Raw genomic sequence first — 22,380 nt, 5'->3', positions numbered from 1 at the left:
CCACGGAATACCATCATCAGAGCTGCCAACAATGGGGTTCGAATCCACTATCTCTCGGATGCAAGCTCACAGCTGCGCACCGCTAACCACACGGTCAACTCGCCCAGTCGTACAGAGTGTAACAGCCTGTCTGAATATTGATGGGAAGTAGCTGGGGAGTTAGATAACTTTCTTCTTTAGCATGACATTCCCCTAGTTTATAAATTTTCTGATACTACTGGTACGTAACACACTGGATCATCATAGCATTCGGGCTATTCAATCCCTACTCTGAGGCACTGATTGGAATGAACAGTGTGCATATTTAGCGTAATAATGGCAGATGAGTGTTCATGGCAATCTGCGGCCTGGTCATCCCAGCTCTGGAACTGTGGACTATTAGATTGGCACCGCAATCTAACCGCAGCACTGTTCGTTAAAAGTGATAAAACGTGCGGCTTTCCATTTGATCGAGTAGCATTGCTTTCAATCGCTACATTCATACTTACGTTTTTATAATGACCTATGTTGATTTCAGGTTAAGAAAACCACAAAGTCAGTCTTTCTGAGAATCCCGTAGCGAAGCACGGGTACATCAGCTAGTGTGAAATAAAATACTAACACTTAGCAATCATATACAGGAAAAAAAAAGTTACAATATTCTTCTCTCAGTTCGATACTAACTAAACGAATACAGGCTATTTGCTGATACCATCAAAGGCATGACATTGGCCTACATGAAAGTATGTTGGACGGGTAAGTGAAATACCTCTATGAAGGATCTTGGTCTAAAGAAAATGTCTTGAGGGGTCTTCATAATGACTAAAGATCCCCAGAGTTACCCTCAACGATGGAAAAAGCAGAAACAGAGGAGAACCGTCGATAGTAGGACTGTGTGAAATTCATAGAGCCTCTTTATAGTGTCTCTTCCTTTTCCGTGATGAAAAACTAGTGTAAGGCTATAAATATACCAGGTACAAAGACCTCTTTTCTTCCAGAATATACAATGACCATTCAACGAATCACTCCTTCAATATCGCCTCTGTCTCTCTGTGGCGTATTTCATGAGTATGTGGATAATCCAGAAATAGAAACCTACATATTAATTTATATGCATATAATGAAATTGCTCATTTATTCTATGAATTTTTGTACAGTTTAGTAAAACATGAATCGCTTCACAATTCACCAAAATCCAAGTTTCGCTCCTCAAGAACACGGATTTCTTGAAACAAACCTCTTCAATTTCTGTATCATGTACAAATCCATATAAATCTCTGGGGTATCAAAATTATTTGTACAAGCATAATTTCATGAACGTGGAGAATAACCATTGCTGTTCTTACTACTTCTCCTGTGGAGAGAGAATTAAAAGTAATAATAGCCTTAAAAGAACTGTATGCATGCCCAAAATATTTCTGATAGGTTATCTGAATATAATTTATCATATGATCTTGAAATTGACTCCTTGCGAAGTTATGTTGCTTTGATGTTATTCACCACAAACAAACCTTGTAATGCCTTCCTGACTAAAACTATCGATGTCAGTCATAGGATGCGCATTCATGCATTGCTTTCCACGTGAACAAGTCGAGCTCCCTTCTTGGAATTCATTATAACTTCCTTGACTCTAGTGAGTTCATGCTGTAATAATGCACAAAGGAAAACTGTAACTTACATGTATGGTATAAATCATAATGCATAGGTCTGTAAACAGTGTCACCACGAAGTCAAGAGTTGCTTTTTAACAATGTATTACTATTAGGTTAATCATAAATTTTGTACCGTTAAAAAAACTTTTCACAGAAACAAGGTTAAATTACTTATCGTCATCAATTTATCAGCACTTGTTAGAATTTCTGCTTTACTGCGGTTCATATATTTCTTTTTCAGCTTCCTGTAAGTATTAACGATAGTGCCCTGAAGCAACCTTTTTGGAATATATGACGTCGCCTTCATTTTATGAGGAGTTCTTTGAGATTTTTTCATATTTCTTGGATATCTTAAGTACAATATAAATACAAGGTCGACGAAATAATAACACCACTGCTTGGTACTCGAACTAGGCTATTAAAACATTAGTTGAATACGTGACATATTTACAATCGTAGAAAAAAGGAAAATATTAATCAGTTTCACTGCGTGGAGTACAATTTGGGACTTTCATGATACGACAATATAAATGAAATGGCGTATGGCTTTTAGTGGCGGGAGTGTCCGAGGACATGTTCTACTCGCCAGGTGCAAGTCTTTTGATTTGACTCCCCTAGGCGACCTGCACGTCGTGATGAGGATGAAATGATGATGAAGACGACACATACACCCAGCCCCCGTGCCGGCGAAATTAACCAGTGATGGTTAAAATTTCCGACCCTGCCGGAAATCGAACGCGGGACCCCTGTGACCAAAGGCCAGCACGCTAACCATTTAGTCATGGAACCGGGCATGACAATATGAAATCTGGCAGTGGTTTATCATCTCGCTACTCTCAAAATATATTGGCAAAGTAAAATAGAGACCACAGTTACAATCCACGATCTTTACTAAGCTGTATGTGCCTATCTAATCTGCGTATGTACCTTTACCTGCTGATTTGAAATGATGGTATTTGTCCACTATATATGCTTCCCCTCTTTCATGCAAATACCGCTCTACATGACGCAGCATTTCAGCAGAAATGTCCGTATTGGCTGCTCCAGTACGGCGTTTCATGTCGTCCGGTGTAGTCGATATGTCTTTGTAGACGACATGTTTTAACTTTCCTCACAGAATACAGCTACACGTTAAAATCAGGGGAACTGGCTTGCCAGCTTACAGGTCCTTTTGGCCCAGTCCATTTGTCGGAAAAAGATGTTCAAGACAAGCTCTACTGCACTATAGGCCGGGCACCGTTCATGGTCGTCTTCGTCTACAGTGGAGGGTTATCTAACGATTCGGTTGAAGTTCCCGTGTTGGCATTCAGTGGCAATGTATGAAAAATGAAATGAATTGGCGTATGGCTTTTAGTGCCGGGTGTGTCCGAGGACAACATCGGTTCGCCAGATCTTTTGATTTAGCGCCCGTGGGTGACCCGCGAATCGTGATGAGAGGTAAGTAATGATGAAGATGACACATACATCCAGCCCCCATGCCAGCGGAATTAAACACTTACGGTTAAAATTCTCGACCCTGCCGGGAATCGAACCCGGAATCGCTGTGATGAAAGGCCAGCACGCTAACCGGATCCGGAAATTACACGTTACTGCATTTATGTCGACGTTCCACTTGGATGAATGGTAAACATTGACCCACGTCAGGGGTTTTAATCGGGTCTGATTAATTCTTCTGACCCGGGGACTGGATGTTTGTGTTTGTCCCAACACTTTCCTCTTCATATTCAGACTACACACTACACTACCAACCACCACACAAACACGCAATACTGATTATATCCATTCACATAGGGTTGGCGTCAGAAAGGGCGTAAACCACGGCGAAATCAGCATGTACAGCACAGTACGCACCCGTGACTCCAGAGGTGTGAAACGTGTTAGATGAAGAATAACAAGAAGTGTATGTTTCTAAAGCTGACTTGTCCGTGATTTGCAGCCATTGCTTTGTCCGTAAACAAGATACATAACATCTCCAGTGCATCATGGCATAATATTCATTCAAAAAATGAATATGATTCTGGAAATCGCTTCCGTGTAGTTCTTGATAGAGAGAGACATGATGCAGGTGGAACATACGACGTTACAGAATACATGGTATATTTGCCTTACTAATGTCATTTCCCCACGGGATAGCCCGCGAGCTAACGAAGAGATTTACAACAACATTACAACATATTAGAATGTTATCGAACTAAAAGTTTTTAGACTAAGAGGTCCGCAACCTCACTACAAGCACTTATTATTCGTTTCCGTCGGTATCACTTGTTTTCATTTCTTTTCTTCTTAGGTTTAACACACTTTTTAGACTCAATTATGTCTTATATTAACGCCCTTTTTTTCACTGAATTTGTCTCAACGAGTTATTTATTGCTCCATCTAATGATGTAAATATTGTATATTGTATTGTTTTTATTTCCGTCATGTCTCTTTTGTTATTCATTTGTTCCTTCATTATGTTTTTAGCACATTTTAGTTTGTATTATGTAAGTTACTTTAACAGGCTCTTATTTCACTGAAAATGGCTCAAACGAGTCGAAACATGTTTCATTTTTATTACTCCATCTAATGATGGAATTATGTTGTGTATTGAATTAGGAGGATACATTAATTTTTTTCCTTGTAAATTTTACAGCAACAGTTGGTAGAACATTTATTTCATTCATTTCTCCAGTCACTCGTTTGTTTCAGAAAGGTTTTCGAGGTGTTCCACTTCCAGTTTCACGTAGTTAATTGCAGAGATTTTCAAGCAGGCGTCGAGATGTATTACATCTATTAGAATATCTCTCAGCGTACACATTGCACGAAAGCACAGAATTCTTTCTATATAGATATTTATTGAGAAACTAAACTACTACTTTCCAAACATTGTGGGATGCCAAAAGGACAAAGTTTAACTACATCAAAAAGTAACAAAGTTAAAATTCAATAATTAATAACACAGCATACAGTCTATAGCACTAAACATTGGGAATTACAAAAGAAAAAAAATAGGAACAATACCACAATCATATAGGCTGCGACAGACAGCCTTTCCAGGTGGAAATGACGATACTTCACGAACTGTCTGTGCTAGAATTCTGCAATGGAATCCACTGTGATTCTACACAATGTTTCTACCTTTATTTGGTTTAAATAGGAAAAAAAATTCGGCGGTGTTTCTGTTTTCAATGTGTTCTTTTGGGAGCAGATCAAAATTCCAAACTACGCTCTTTCAGACGGTGCTCTACTGTTTGATGTTATTCAGACGCAGTGACGTACAACCTTGCTACGTACATAGTTTACATATTCTGTAGTTTCTTTTGTCAGGACTTCTTGAGCGCTTTAAACACCTATTTGTTGTCATAATTGCATAATAGAACACATACAGTGTGGTCGGAAACAACGTCAGACAGGTACGTGAGTTTTAGACGGTTGGTCATACTGAATAAATAATTCGATATCTGGTATCATCGTTATTTTATCAGCTGCTCAATTTAGAGCCACGCCGAGAAATCAGTATCAAATAAAAGCACGCTATTGGTTTCAGTCAGTGTGACTGTAGCGTACTTGCTTTGGCATGATCCTCTTAGCTGGGAGGTCTGTATTCAAACCCCACCCCTGGCGAAGTTTCATTCTTCGACTGGCATTCTCATGCCGGTCTTAAGCCGCGTGCAGATTCTTCTGTAACACCGCGTCGTAAAGCCCATTTGAATTCGCCCTCGAAGTGATCAGATTGGCTAGCTTCAGCAGCTGATAAAATGACAACGGTCTGAAAAATATCTAATTATTTTTTGAAAATTATTTATCTGTATGACCAACACTCTGACGCTCATATATCCGATTCACGTTGTTTCGGAATAACGTGTCTGATCGGTCTATTGATAAATCCAGTAATTCGACCGGGTCAGGGATGGAATGAATTAAGACCCCATCTAGCGGCGAGGATAGGAATTGTGCCGGCTGCCGAAGCCTGTCTCACTCCTCTGGGGCAATGATTAATGACTGACAGATGAAGCGAAATGATATTGAAGAGTGTCGCTGGAAGGAATGATGACACGGAAATTCGGAGTACGCGGGGAAACCTGCCTCACCTCCGTTTTGTCCAGCACAAATCTCACACGGAGTGACCGGGATTTGAAGTACGGAACCCAGCGGTGAGAGGCCGGCGCGCTGCTGCCTGAGCTACGGAGGGTATTCCTCGCAAGCTATTACTTTGAAGTTTTTATAAATGCTTTCTTTTTGTTTCCAGTTAGTGAAAATTACAGTGAAAATGTCGTAGTAGTGGAACGCATCGTACATTGAAAACAAACGCTTAACTTGTCTTTTTTAACACTATTGTTCTAAGGAATAGTCCTATTTGAAGAGCAAAGCTGAAATCTATGCATCCATTATTAACAATCCCAGTGAAAAGGAAAGCATTTTGTTTCAGTAGTCCCTTAATCTCGTCTAAGAATGAGTAAATAAATAGATCTGGAATTGCAGGTGAGACGGATGTTATTTTCCACTCGCACTGTATATGCGGTATGTACACTGCTGTGCAAAACTTAACGATACAAGTAACTTTCGCAAGTTGTGTCACTGCCAAGTAACATATCTCGATGAAACTTGAACCATGCATGAGAAGAAGTGCTACAACGTGGTACGGTAGCCAACTTAAAGGACTAGGCCTAGTTCTTGAGACGGACAGAAATTACACTTTTATACAGAGACAATCCCACGGAAAAGAAAAGCACTTAAGTCACTACGACCCACGATGGTCCTCTGGACATCACAAAAGAAGGAGCATAGTTTCCAAAGGGTGTGTGATCACCACGGACAGCAACGTGTTCCCATGCAGACCACGAGATTGGTAAGGAGTTCTTGTGGTAGGGCATTTCCATTCCTCCACCAGCGCGGTTGACAACTGCTGGATGGTTGTTGTTGCATGTGGACATGCTGCAATAGTCTGTCCAACATTTCCCACACGTGCTCGATGCGATTTAATTCGTGGGAATGGACAGACCAGTCCATCGTCGAATATACTCTAGTTCCAAGAGCTCCTCCACCAGTGCTGGTCGATGAGGTCGTGCGATGACAGCCATAAAAATTAAGTCAGAGCCGAATGCACCCCTGAGAAGACGCACATGGGGAAGGAGTACACTGTCACAATAACGTTGACCGGTCAATGTACCCCGCTCAAAGATCTGGAGTTCTGTACACCCATGCAACATTATGCCACCCCACACCATAACATTTGGACCACAAAAATGACCATGTCCGACAATGTTCCTGAGAGCCTTTACGTGTTCCCACCTCTCACCAGTTGAGGGTACATCTAGAATCACTACTCAGACTGAATCTGCTCTCATCTGAGAAGAGCACGCGACCCCACTCCTCGTTGGTCCAGCCCTGATGCTCTTGGCACCATCGCCGATGTCCGGGTGTCAACGGAATACAACGTATGGTCGTCGGGCAAACAGACAACCCACATGCAGTCATCGTGCCACTGTGGAGCGTGAGATTGGGTGCCTTACAGTCCTGTTAAATGTGGTTGCACAATGTAGCGATCATCTGCTCCTGCAGTTGACCCTGGCCGACCTCCTCTTCTTGTTCGGGTAGCAGCGCGTGTGGTACGGAATGCTCTCCATGAACGTGAAAAAATTCTGTGAGCAATACCAAATTCTGGGCTGCACTTGTCACACTTCTTCCAGCTTCCCGATGATTCTTCCCCGTGTGAAGTCATCCGAATATTGTCTTCGGGCCATATTGTAATGAATAACGCGACCATAGTGCACCGTTCCTTCAACTGCCTCGTTCTTTTGGGTGGGGAGGGGGCAGACCTATTGGGCGCTATTCTCGCGTTGACCTCGGGCCAGATTTCTAAGCACGTGTGGGAGACCTCTGGCAACATTTTACCACACTTTCATTCGTTTTCACCGAGTAGTTGATATGTTGTCCGACTCATTGGCTCAATTGTCAGCGTTGAGGCCTTCGGTTCAGAGGATCCCAGGTTCAATTCCCGGCCGGGTCGGGGATTTCAATCGCCTCTGATTAATTCTTCTGGCCCGAGGACTGGGTGTTTGTGTTTGTCCCAACACTTTCCTCTTCAGATTCAGACAACACACTGCACTACCAACCACCACAGAAACACGCAATAGTGATTACATCCCTCCAAATAGGGTTGGCGTCGGGAAGGACATCCAACAGTAAATCTGGGACAAATCCACACATGTGACACAGTTCGTACCCGTGACCCCACAGGGTATGGGAAAAGCGGTAGAACAAGAAGAAATGAAGAAGTTGATATGTTATGTTACTTTATCTATCTCATCCTTACGTTTTGCATAGCAATGTACAATGTTGCTTATAGTTGGTGGGACAACGTTTAACGTACAATTACGTAACCCTTTTATTTACCAAGACATCAACAAGTTTACAATTCGTAAACAACATCTCTACATATTATTTGTATATAACTTCCAAAGTAATTTTATATTTGATTTGACAAGACTGGAGATGGTCCTCTAGACTGGACGAAGCATGTCATTTTGTGTTTATTGAAGTTTTAATTTCAGCTCCTTCTTTCTTTACATTTATATTAGTTGTATTCGATTGACTGAAAAGTTTTCACAAAGTTTTAGAGAACTTAGAAATTAACCTGAAAACTATATGATGTCCTTCACAAACGTGCTTCACATAGAATATTCAGTGTACATTTTTATTTTCCTTCATTACAGTTTGCTTGGAGCCATGTTTCCTTTACCACGCGTTCTCTACGCTATGGCTACTGACGGACTGATATTTCGCTTTCTGGCCCGTATTCATCCGAGGTCACAGACACCTATCATAGCAACTTTACTATCAGGTCTATTAGCTGCAATTATGGCCACCATCTTTGACCTCGATCAGCTTATCGATATGATGTCTATTGGAACACTGCTTGCCTACACCATTGTCTGCATTTCTGTGCTCATTCTCAGGTAATTTCTAAATTATCTTGTACATATTATGTTAAATTATCCTATTTGCATGCATTAAAACTGTATATTTTAAGATATAAATTGATTTAATTTAGCATAATAGTTTTGTAAATATACTGAGTGGGAATATATTTTTAGAAAAGATGGGTATCTTTTGAAAAAGAAATGGCAATCGTATATTTCATGTGGCTTAACTTCCCCTCGTTAAACACTACCTGGAAGAGCACCAAATATAATCAATGTAACAACTGGTAAAAGAAAACAAAATCCAAATGAAGTTGAAATTTATTTTCCACTGAAGTAAAGGTGCTTTACTTTTCTTGAAAACCTTTAATATCCGTGTCGGTGCGACGTAAAGCAAGTTGTAAAAAAAAAGTTATAAATTTTAAACTCGTAGTATTTCTTGTAATATTTTATTTCCATGGAATTTCTTGTTGTACTCTTGCAGTTGTTATTGTTGAGTAATTGTGTTTTAACTTTGCTATATTATCACATTACCGTAAGTGACCATTGCCACCGAGATATTTCCCAATTGCGATGTGTTTGTTAATAATAAGTTAACAATTCTTGGGAATGAGAAGTTTTATATGGGTAATGATTACGCTTTCAAGTGGCCAAATGTCGAAGTCGTCAGCCTGTGAAATTTTACAATATAAAAGTCTAATTACTTACAAGGGACACTACCCAAAGTGTACACTCCGATTTTGTTTCAAACTAGTGTCATAGAAAATATTTCCAACATGATGAACAACGATATCCGTTCTGTCGGCAATCAACAGTTTTCAGTCACAAACGTTTGTTGCAGAACTTTTGCTGTAAAGTAGTAAATACAAATGAACATGAGCAAGTGGTTTAATTAACTTTTTTCGAAGTTCATGTGCCCCTTTCCAGCCTCGTACAGCCCTAGTAAGGCGAACCCTACGAAGAGGGTGGCCGATGCCAGCCATGCATGGGAAACTGCGTCTTATTGTGATGGAGGTTATTCTTGAATGTGGTGCATGAGTTGCAGAGATTTTTAGAACAGTGAAAATACCCAGGGCATTTACCATTTAAGATTAAAATCCACGACCCGGCAGAATCGAACCCATGCCACTACGCTGACCATTCAGACAAGGATCCGGACATTTAATTAAATGATAAAGCCACATAAAGTTGGCAAGGAAGGCAATTAGTACATGCGTGAGAAAACAGAAAGATTTTTGGTATCAACTACATATTGAAAATGAAAATCCACAGCCTATTTCCAGTCATTTGACCGGGTCAGGAATGGAATGAATGAAGTCCCATCTAGCGGCGAGGAAGGGAGTTGTGCCGGCTGTCGAAGCCTGTCGCACTCCTCTGGGGCAATGATTAATGAATGATTAATTAATGATTAATGAAATGAAATGATATTGGAGAGTGTTGCTGGATAGAAAGATGAGAGGGAAAACCGGAGTACCAGGAGAAAAACCTGTTCCGCCTCCTCTTTGTCCAGCACAAATATCACATCGACTGACCGGGATTTGAACCACGGAACCAGCGGTGAGAGGCCGGTGCACTGCCGTCTGAGCCACGGAGGCTCCACCAACCACATATTAAGAAGTGAAAATATTCACACTCATGCCATTTACAGTAATTTTAAATTAGTGTAACTGTTACCTTGTAAACTTCGATGAGAATATTTAATGCGCTATTTGGATTTATTTTAAGCATTTTAAGATTTATTTCAACCTTCGCTTATTGGAGGATGGACATGTTATTAATATTTGAACTCCGGATCACGTCACTTATACTGTGCCTGTACATAAAAACAAATTAGAAACAGTAGGTGTCCGCCTCTGTGGTACAGTGGTTAGTGTGATTAGCTGCTACCCCCGGAGGTTCGGGTGCGATTCCTCGCTCTGCCACGAAATTTGAAAAGTGGTACGAGGGCTGGAACAGGGTCCACTCAGCCTCGAGAGGTCAACTGAGTAGAGGGGGTTCGATTCTCACCTGAGTCATCCTTGAGGTGGTCTTCCAAGGTTTCCTACTTCTCCGCGGCCGCTTCCTTCCCTCTTTCTTGTCTATTCCTTCCAATCTTCCCATCCCCCTAGCATAGCAGGTGGGGCCACCTGGGCAAGGTACTGGTCCTTCTCTTCAGTTGTATAGCCCCGACCAAAAATCTTACTGACCAGGACACTGCCGCTGAGGCAGTAGAGGTGGGATCCCTCGCTGAGTCCGAGGGAAAAACCAACCATGGGGGACAAACGGACTAAGAAAGAAAGAAGGAAAGATAGGAAGAAAGAAAGAAAGAAAGGAAGAAAGAAAGAAAGAAAGAAAGAAAGAAAGAAAGAAAGAAAGAAAGAAAAAGTTGTTTGCTAAGATGAGTGCTCTCCCATTAAAGTGAATGGTACTGCACCGTTTGGTTTAATAATGTTCCCGCGGTGACTTCCTCTATTACGCCGCGTTGGAGCATTAATTAAATATACACCTGTTTAAACATTGCTCCGGCTACGAAATTCACAACATCGGGTCAATAATCATAGCTAGACTCTGTATTATATCATTTACGGATTATTTACATGAAACTGGGATATCATGTGTGAACACGAGCAATAACAATATGGTGAATATTCGTTTCCCAGGGTAAATCACTTTCATTGTATTCCCATATACTCTAGATAAGTCGTAGATTCCGTTGAAGAGTAGCTATCTGCTCAACCAGTCATTCAGTCTCCATATATTTAGGAAATTGCCTGATCAACGCTTAGTATTCGGCATAAACAAATTCAATTGATCCATATATTATCTTACTACTACGTACTACAAGTTACTTTAGGAATAGAAACGCAATATCAATACTGTATCTAGTTTATTAGCATGCTAATATATTATAAAATGGAATATCAATGCATCTATCGGCAATAAAGAAAAGAAATCGTACGAAATTACAAAGATCATTCTTAAATTCTTGACTTCTGAGATAAACATAGTTGAAAATCTTTAAATTACCATCATATTTGTTTACATTTACGTTAACCTTCAATAATATATCATATTTTCAGTATTCAAGTTGATCTATGGGAAAAGGTAGGGACCAAAACTTTATTCATCAAGGGGGAGTGGAATATCTTCCTGTTATTACTGTTTGGGATTGTCTTTGGGGCATTATTTGGGTTTTCATCTTTCTTTTCGGTCTATTTGTCTGAATTTATTTGGATACTGGTTTGGATTCTCACTTCTGACTCATCACGTCACGAGATAAGCATTACGTTGTTTAAATTTGGGTTCAAAAACACCAATACAGGTATTAACATTCCTATCATAGCCAAAATTGAGTAAATTAAAACTGTACACCATCATATGTACATAATAAACCAAATATCCTTACTACAGAGTGCCATAGATATAATAGTAAGTCAGTCTAACCTGCGAAAATCGTGCCACGAATCCCTAATCATATGCCCATGTATTTACTTATTCTCAAATATCTCTTCGCTTTGCCAAGATTTTGTCAAAGAAATCCGTTCTTCATATTAGCGTTGACGCGCTGAACTCCAAATATATATATACATGCGAGACTCCATTTTATTCTTGTATATTTATTACGTAACGTATAATAAACAAGTAACCTATCAATACCTTCAGCTTGAAAGTCACTACGAAACATATTATGTTTGGCTCAAGTCATACACTCAACTTAACATGGCCTGAATCCTTCACTTGCAGTGCTAATCCTAATATAAATATTATATGTAACACAGGAATTCGCAATTCAATCAGCTATCCCTTACTCATGCAACGAACAGAAAACATATCTCCTCATTCTAACTACATCTTGCCACATTAATATTCCATTTCCTTTATATATACCTCCATATCTAAAAACATATTCATTTAACTCCATTTAAATAACCTCTGTGTTACGGTAGAAATACTTAATAGCCTGAATATTCTTTCACACACTGCAACTCCGTAATATTTCAACATTTCCTTACAATACAATTATCATACTGGCCATGACTTCAACTCATATTGACCTCAAATATTAGGTTACGTCTCGTATCTCGCATGCATTTTCTACAACCACAACTGGTTTAACGTTTCACGGTCTGCTCGTATAGATTAGCATTACACATGCACATGTGCTCAATCTGACCTTGTTTCCATTAACCTAAAATTATCTCATAAGCACCATAGTTATACTGCAGAAATTGGCACATATCATCGGTTAATAATTGGCATTTATACTCTAATATCCGTTCATTGGTCCTAAATCTCTTACTTCTAGCACTCCTGCACACATACGAAATATTTTTCATCAACTAATTTCAAATTCAATACGATGCAACTCATAATACTTATCTCGTAACGGGATTTTGCTGCTGGATTTCTCCTGGTCTAGGACATCTTGGAACAGGCAGCCCTTGCAGTCCAAAGATTACGTCATCTGCGGCTCCGGCTGGGAATCTTGGCTTGAGCTATTTCATCTTGAGCGATCAATTCCATCTGTTTAAGCTGACTCCATCTTGTCACCAGTTCTCATGAAATGACAAAACAACAAATACATGGTAGCATGCATATTTCACTGGTGATCAGTAGGTTATTCAATACGTATTAATTGCCTTGTGATTCACGTATTGGTCGTAAATATATTTCTTAATTTGATAATTTCTTTAACTCGGCCTACTTTTTGTTAATTCTTTAGCCTAAACAGATATTGTTTCCCACTAGGAAAAAATAAATTATGCCTTCCTTAGCATAAATTTGCCGCTATAAACTTGACTTCGGCAATGTTCGACTCGGCTGTAGTCTCTTTTTGCTTCTGAATTTGGCTGTTGCAATAATAAATATTCTCCTTCAAATCTTCGTTTTTCCTGCCGATATTTTGCAGATAAATTCTTCAACGATGTCTGTATATTATTACTTTAATATATAACGTTGTGCTAATCTTTTCCTTCTCCTTCAGTAAGTTGTGCTGATCCTCTTCAACTCGTAACTTTTCTCAAGGTAGTCAAGAATCGGTTCCATTCATATTTTTTTATATTCCATCATTATTTAATCTTGGGACTCTTTTCTTTGCGACCGGTCGATATTGATTTACTATATCTCTACTCTATGCATTTGCACATTGCCTGAAGCTATCGTACGCCATATTTGTCCACTGTTTCCATGACATTTACGGCCGCTAATGTAACGTAATGGTACAGTACTAAACAATCGAAGTATGTGCAGTGATGAGTAACATTAGGAAACCAAATATGTTTACTCAACTTCCCGTTGATAATCATGACTCAATATAGGTGTCAGTATTGGTGTGAACGTTCATCATTTTCGAAGTATTTTTAGTGACACTAGTTTCCTCAAAATTAGAATGTACACTTTGGGTAGTGTCCTTGCTAGGAACCTGTTCAGTCAGCAAATAGTCTATTAGGGTGATATATGAGCATAATGTGCTGGCCCCGCGGTGCAGTGGAAGCGTGTCTGCCTCTTACCCGCAAGCCTCGGTTCGATTCCCGGTCAGGTCAAGGATCTGAGGGCTGGTTCGAGATCCACTCAGCTTACATAATTACAATTCAGGAGCTATCTGACGGTCAGAAGGCGGCCCCGGTCTAGAGAGCCAATAATAACGGACGTGAGGATTCGTCGTACTGACCCCACGGCACCTCGTGATCTGCAAGCCTTCGGGCTGAGTAGCGGTCTCTTGGTAGGCCTTAGACTTTCGGGGCTGTCGCGCAATGTTTTTCTTTTTTTCATGACTACCACGTGTTAGGCAACAGCTACTGGGTTCACTGCTTTTCATATCACACAAGTGGTTAATTGTCTCGAATTTCAACTTTCAAACCAGAATGAAAATCCTTAGGTACGAGTTAATAGAACGATGACTCCTACATCACGAATTTCATATACAGGAACGATTTTTGCACTTTCGTCTTTGAAGAGTATCTCTACGATATAAAACTTTTTCTCATTAGTGAGATGATTTTCTTTGCATATTATAAGTACGTCACTGAGTAGAAAAATATATGTAGAAAGAAATCTGTGGTCATTAGTGGTGAGTAGGTTGCACGAGAAATAGTGCGGTTTCTGTACACCGGTTTTCAGTCATATCTATTGATACTAAGTAAATGAAAAATGCTTAGGAATTAATAGTTATGCTAATGTTTCGTGGATCTAGATAAAGCGTATGACATAGTACCATAGGAAATGTTGGTCATTGTAATTATGGGATCAAAAATAGGTTGTTTCAGGCAACGGAAAACATTTGTGTTTACCACGTGGCTGTAGTGAGAATTGATGGTAGGATGAGTAGAAATAATTTTACGTGACTATTGTTACTCTGGCCGTACCCCAATTGTAGAAAGTTCCTTGTTCAATCATAGACTAAAAATATTTAAACATGGTGCAGTCAATGATGGAGAGAATCAAGAATGAAAACTGGTGTGGTTTCAGACCACAGAGGTGCTGTTAGAAACAGATTTTTCATTATGAAACAGTTAATTTCAAAGAGGCTACGAGGGGAATTAAGAATTATGCTTACAGTTCGTTCATATAGAAAGGGCACATAACAGTGTACCAATGAAAAATAAATTGGCATAACGAAGAATTATTGGATCTAGGGTAAATTATTATCGGAAGTCAAAGGTATTTATATTTGCTTATTGCAGTAGGATTTGATATTCTGATGGGTTATGGTCCAAAGTGGTTACAGAGTTTAGACGATAGTATAACATTTCACCTTAGTGTTCTCAGTTTACATGAATCATTTAGGCTTCTTGCGGATGATGTTATTCTGTGTAGCGTAATAAATAAGTTACAAGATTGTGAGCAACTGCATAAAGACCTTGACAATGTTGTGAGATGGACAGCAGGCAATGGTGTGATGACAAATGGGATTAAAAGTCAGGTTGTGAGTCTCACAAATAAGAAAAGTCCTCTCAGTTTTAATTGCCGACATGATGGGGAGAAAGTTCCTTAAGCGGATCGCCGGAAGGACCTAGGTGTTAATATAAGGGAAGATATTCATTGGGGTAATCACATAAATGGGATTGTAAATAAAGGGTACAGATATCTGCACATGGTTGTGAGAGTATTTAGAGGTTGTAGTAAGGATGTAAAGGAGAGGGCATATAAGTCTCTGGTAAAAGCCCAACCGGAGTATGGTTCCAGTGTATGGGATCTCACCACGATTACTTGATTTGTGAACTGGGAAAAATCCAAAGAAAAGCAGCTAGATTTCTTCTGGGTGACTTCCGACAAAAGCATAGCGTTACAAAAATGTTACAAAGTTTGGGCGGAGAAAATTTCGGAGAAAGGAGACGAGCTGTTCGGCTAAGTGGTATGTTCCGAGCTGTCAGCTCAGAGATGGCGTAGAATGAAATTCATAGACGAATAAGTTTGAGTGGTGTTCTTACAAGTAGGGAAGATCACAATATGAAGATAAAGTTGGAATTCAAAAGGACAAGTTGGGCCAATATTCGTTTATAGGTGGGGGAGTTAGGGATTGGAATAATTTACCAAGCGAGATGTTCAATAATTTTCCAAATTCTTTTAAATCTTTTAAGAAAAAGGCTAGGAAGACAACAGATAGGGAATCAGCCACCTGGGCGACTCCCCTAAATGAAGATCAATATTGATTGATTGATTGATTGATTGATTGATTGATTGATTGATTGATTGATTGATTGATTGATTGATTGATTGATTGATTGATTTATTGGTAGTGAAATGTATCAAATGGCCGGGAGGTCTTCAACTGGGTGAATATGTAGTGAACACTTTGGCCTTTGCCGATGATAAGTTTACAGTTTGCTATTTAATATCTGGAGACTAGAAAAGAAATGTAACAAGTATAATACGAGAGTTATTATTTCCCAGACTGAAAAGACATAAGAGGTTTTAATACCATTTTGGAAATACAGAGCTGGATGAGATGAATTTCAAGCACTTAGGATAAGTATTCTTCTACTATAGTAGTTCATGCAATGTAATCAAGGTGTAACACTGCTAATACGATGAGCTGACAGCTGCGATCAACGGTGTTCTGTAAGAAAGTAGTATGTTCCCATACGAAATTGCCCGAAGGTGTTGTACAGGAGAAAAAACTGAGAGAACTAACGAAGCTGATTTATGGTGTAGAAGTAACAGACATGAAAGTAGCCAGAATAAATACGGATACATGTACGAACAAAGGAAAGAAGGCACTCGGAGCGAGAACTGTGAGTATGAGGTTCATTTCAGGTTATCTAGACCACAATAGTTTTCTCAGTTTTTAATATTTCCAAGATAAGAGCTTTAGAACTAAACGAGGACCCAGGTGTAAATTGATGATTGTGGAGGTGCTTAGTTAATTTACCGAGGTTTGCAGATTGTACACTGAAAGGCATAATAGTCTAAATGAATCTGTGTGTATGTATGTATGTATGCTACTTGTTTAACGTCACACTAACACATTTAAGTTTTTTCGGCGACGGAAGGATGGGAAATGGTTAGGACTGGGAAGATAGAAGCCGTGGCCTTAATTAAGATACAGCCCAGCTTTACACTAGTGTTAAAATAACTTAGGAAGCAACGAAAAACCATATTCAGAGCTGCCGACTTAGGGATTCGAGCCCACTATATCTCGAATACAAGCTCGCACCTGCACGACCCCAATCGCACGGCCAACTTGCTCGGTATGTATGTACGTATATTCTCAGACAAGTCATATCTCCTCATCCGAGTACCCTTTTGCCATTGTCCCTATCTTTCAGTACCAGCAATCATTCTACTTTCATGACTGATACTTCTGTTAGTTGGCCATGCGGTTAGGGGTACGCAGCTGTGAGTTTGCATCCGGGAGATAGTAAGTTCGAACCCCACTGTCGGCAGACCTGAAGACGGTTTTCCGTGATTTCCCATTTTTACACCAGGAAAATGCTGGGCCTCCACCTTAATTTAGGCTACGGCCGGATCCTTCCACTCCTAGGCCTTTCCTAGCCCATCGTCGCCCTAAGACCTATCTGTGTTGCCACTAGCAAAATAAAAACTTCTTTAGTGATCTGAATACGTGCAATATCAGTACATACTGGGTCTTATCCATCCGGATTGCAGATATGAAGAACCCTCATACGAAGTCGTCGATGCACGGCCCCAGCCAGGCTTCTTCGTCCAAACAGTGAAGCAACTCTTCAACTTAAATATGATGAAACGACCCAGTGAAGAATCAGCTTCCATTGCCAAGTGGGGAGTTTCAGTGTATAGTACGTATAATATTCTTTTTTATTGTTTTTCATTTCAGTACGTATGCATGAAGTATTCACATGACTAATCATACTTTAAGTATATTATATAGGCCTATGTACTGCCAACTTACGCTAGTAAATAAAAAAATGGGATTTGTACTACAGATCTGTATCCCGCAATATTGTGATGTGTCTTCTCCGCACTTTGAACTACTCTATATTTCATCGCCATGTGTGGTATAGGAAAGTGATCAATCAATCAATCAATCAATCAATCAATCAATCAATCAATCAATCAATCAATCAATCAATCAATCAATCAATCAATCAATCAATCAATCAATCAATCAATCAATCAATCAATCAATCAATCAATCAATCAATCAATCAATCAATCAATCAATCAATCAATCAATCAATCAATCAATCAATCAATCAATCAATCAATCAATCAATCAATCAATCAATCAATCAATCAATCTTGAGTTTCATTTAGGGGAGTCGCCCAGATGACTGATTCCCTATCTGTTTTCTTCCTAGCTTTTTCTTAAAAGATTGAAAAGAATTTGGAAAATTATTGAATGTCTCGCTTGGTAAATTATTCCAATCCCTAAATCCCCTACATATAAACGAATATTTGCCCCAATTGGTTCTCTTGAATTCCAATTTTATATTCATATTGTGATCTTTCCTACCTTTAAAAACACCACTCAAACTTATTCGTCTACTAATGTCACCACTCCACACCACTTGTCCACTGACAGCTCAGAACATACCACTTAGTCCAGCAGCTCGTCTCCTTTCTCCCAAGTCTTCCGAGCCCAAACTTTGCAACATTTTCGTCACGTTATACTCTTTTGTCGGAAATCACTCAGAAAAAAAATCGCTTTCCTTTGATTTTTTCTTGTCGAATCAAATAATCCTGGTGAGTGTCCTATACACTGGAACCATACTCTAGTTGGAGTCTTACTAGAGACTTATATGCACTCTCCTTTACATCCTATCTATAACCCCCAAATACCCTAATAATCATGTACAGAGATCTGTGCCCTTAATTTACAATCCCATTTATGTAATCGCCCTAATGAAGATTATTCCTTATATAACATCTACGTACTTACAGTGATCCCCATGAGGAACTTTCAGCCCATCAACGCAGTCATTAAAACTGAGAGGACTTTTCTTATTAGTGAGACTGCCAACCTGAATATTCATCATCATCATCAATCATCATCATCATCTGTTTACCCTCCAGGGTCGGCTTTACCCTCGGACACAGCGAGGGATCCCATCTCTACCGCCTCAAGGGCAGTGTCCTGGAGCTTCAGACTCTTGGTCGGGGATACAACTGGGGAGAATGACCAGTACCTCGCCCAGGCGGCCTCACCTGCTATGCTGAACAGGGGCCTTGTGGAGGGATGGGAAGATTGGAAGGGATAGGCAAGGAAGAGGGAAGGAAGCGGCCGTGGCCTTATGTTAGGTACCATCCCGGCATTCGCCTGGAGGAGAAGTGGAAAACCACGGAAAACCACTTCCAGGATGGCTGAGGTGGGAATCTAACCCTCCTCTACTCAGTTGACCTCCCGAGGCTGAGTGGACTCCGTTCCAGCCCTCATACCACTTTTCAAATTTCGTGGCAGAGCCGGGAATCGAACCCGGGCCTCCGGGGGTGGCAGCTAATCACGCTAACCACTACACCACAGAAGCGGACCAACCTGAATATTAACCCCGTTTATCGTCATACAGTTGTCTGCTGTCCATCTCGCAACATTGTCGAGATCTCTTTGCAGTTGTTCACAATCATGTAACTTACTTATTACTCTGTACAGAATAAAATCATCCACAATAAGCCTTATCTTTGATTCCAGTTCTTTGCTCATATCTATAGGGTTATTCACCTAAGATGTCACACGGAAATAACTTCTAAACCATTAAATATATCAGCATTCTGTTTTCATATTAGTAAATGAACCCAAGAGCTTGTAAAATAATGTGCTACGTACTCCCATGTGGTGATTAATAACCGTGATATTGATGCTAACTCCTTATTTTTAAATAGAACGGCACAAATTCAATACAGCTGGTCTGAATGTTCAATTGCGTACAAGTTCAAATATGTAAGTATTTTCAAAATCGGACAGTTAGGTTTTGAGATATCAGTAAGAACAGAATGCGCTGTTTTACATGCCGCATCAGACAGCGTGAAGTCAGGCAAGGACATATTGACGCGCAAGCAGGTTTTTGGGTGTGATTCCAGCCACAGAATAGATACCAAGAATGCAAGCATATCGAACACATGTGATGGGTTTGCAAAGTGTGTATGACAGGCGAACTCATGACAGAACAGGGAGGTATGATGTTTTAAAAGGAATAAAATTATTACTTTGACTTCACAGGAACATAACGAAAGTTATAATTGTCACTGGTTTGAGTGTACAGTACATACGACTGTATGAATTGAGAAATAAACATAATACAGGACACCGGAAGAGCTCCTTCTAGAAAAGAAAATGAATAATGTCCGAATAATCTCCCTTCCCCGTTGTGTGTTCGCCAGTCATACAATAACATTACACACCCAGTGTATGCTATGGTACATCACGCCATGTGTACGACAGTTTACAGTACATGGCTGGTATCCGTTCTGTGGCTAGAATCAATGCCAGGAAAGAGCTTGCGTGCCAATACGTCCTTGGCCGACCGTACGCTGTCTGATGCGGCACGCAAAAGCCCAAATGCGTTCTTATTGATGTCTCAAAAAAGTAACTGTCTGATTTTGAAAATACGTAGATATTTGAACTTATACGCAGTTGGAGTTTTAGGCTAGCTGTATGCATTTCTGCCGTTCCACTTAAGAATATGGAGTTAGTATCAATATCTCGGTCATTAATAACAACGTGAGAATAATTAGCACGTTATTTTACAAGAGCCTGGGTACCATTAACGAATATGAAAACAGAATGCGATATGTTTAATGGTTTAGGAGTTATTTCCGTGTAATATCTTAGGTGAATAATTTTGTATATAAAATAATATTGTTATCTGTACATTGCTCAGAATTTGAAAAGAATGGTATTTGTGTATCGGTCATGTCCACAGTAAGAAGGAAATGAACTTTTTACTTTTCTGCAATGTCTGTCTGTCTGTCTGTCTGTCTGTCTGTCTGTCTGTCTGTATGTATGTATGTATTGAACCCTTTAGGTCCATATTGAGGGATACCTACCTTCCTTACCTATCAGCAAAGTTCATGAGATCTGTCTCTTGGGTCGTTTCGGGTTCTTCGTCACTTGCTGAGGTAAAGGTAGGGTTCATTAATTCTAATCTATCTACTGGAATGAAAGGTCTATTTAAAAGATTCCTATTTATTTAGGAAAATTCTGAAGCATCATGGTATGTCAACAGTATCAGAGAAGTCAATTGTGTCCATTGGACACCACAATCACTTTTACATAAACGTCAGAACACTGGTGTGAGACTTTAACGTAATTGCCTGACGGGCATTCTTACTAGAAACCATTATCTCAATTATTAATCATTTAAGAAAGGAAAGTCTGGAAATCCTTAAATTCGACTTCTATGTGAGACCACATGTACCATCATAGTGATTCGTTATGGTCCAGCCCTCGTAACACGAACTCTGGACTCTGGGAATAATTAAGGCCGTCCAATCGGTGTGTACCACACAGTGGTTCTACGGCATGGACCCTTAATTAAATCGATGTGACCTGCGTCTATGTCATGGACCGACATCTACTCTTCTAAGTTACTTTAAAGTCATTGTGGATGATGACCGCAAGGAAATGATGCTACAATGGCATATGGCCCTAATCTAAGTCACTGAGGTTGATGACCCCCTGACCATCCAAGTTTCTAGGCTGAAGGCTAAACACAATTAAGTTACATCGGTTTATGACCAAAGTTCCACTTTACTATCCCCAGCACATTCACTGCTCAATCAATCAAAGTTCAATAATTACAACAATAGCAATGCTCACAAACTTTGTGGCAGTAAAATCCATTTCCTTCGGATATGTCCCCTTAATCGTTACTTTACATGTTAACATTCCCCAGAAAACAAACTAAAATTTCCAGAATGCATCTCCAAGTTATTCGCTTGATTAAAGTTATTTCAAATGCGGTTTCACTGAATTTAATAATTAAATAAATTTAAATGATTTAACGAAATATTAACGAACAACAAAATTTATCTCCGCGGACTCTGGTTTCTTCACAAATTTCTACGCAGCTGTGATGTGAGTTCAATATTGCGATGTTTATCTGGCTGGAAAAGAATTTTACAGAATTCATGTCCAGCTATATATATCCTGTCTCGTGATATCACGCTTAAAAATCTAATCTAGTCCTAACCGTTATTAACACTTGGATATCCTAATAATCTACGTACAAACCAAACAACTCGCCATATAATTACGATGTCATATCTCGTCATTACCATAATGAATTTTGCACACCCCTCACAGACAAAATGATCATCACGACCATCGCTCTATATTTTGGGCAACCCTGAAATTGGGTTACTCTGTTCCTTATACTCAAAGTTCGTGATTTCAAATGTTCATTACGTCCCCAATTACAGTATTTCACAATACTTAGATCATTACCGGCTAT

General features: G+C 39.7%; 1 protein-coding gene across 5 annotated transcripts in view; it reads left to right on the top strand.

Moving 5' to 3' along the window:
• LOC136867134 (cationic amino acid transporter 2) overlaps positions 1-22,380 on the top strand; it is a 289,680-nt gene that overhangs the window by 188,396 nt on the left and 78,904 nt on the right. For 4 of the 5 annotated variants that reach the window (XM_068227031.1, XM_068227029.1, XM_068227032.1 and 1 more), the window contains exons 9-10: positions 8,327-8,569; positions 17,621-17,769. In XM_068227031.1, the coding sequence (XP_068083132.1) occupies positions 8,327-8,569; positions 17,621-17,769 (392 nt within the window). The remainder of the gene's footprint in view (positions 1-8,326; positions 8,570-17,620; positions 17,770-22,380) is intronic. The other variant, XM_068227028.1, reaches the window with a different exon arrangement.

Source organism: Anabrus simplex, chromosome 3 (assembly GCF_040414725.1).
Source record: "Anabrus simplex isolate iqAnaSimp1 chromosome 3, ASM4041472v1, whole genome shotgun sequence".
NCBI lineage: Eukaryota > Metazoa > Arthropoda > Insecta > Orthoptera > Tettigoniidae > Anabrus > Anabrus simplex.
The sequence above is the reverse complement of the archived record's forward strand: the minus strand, read 5'-3'. Positions and strand labels throughout refer to the sequence as shown.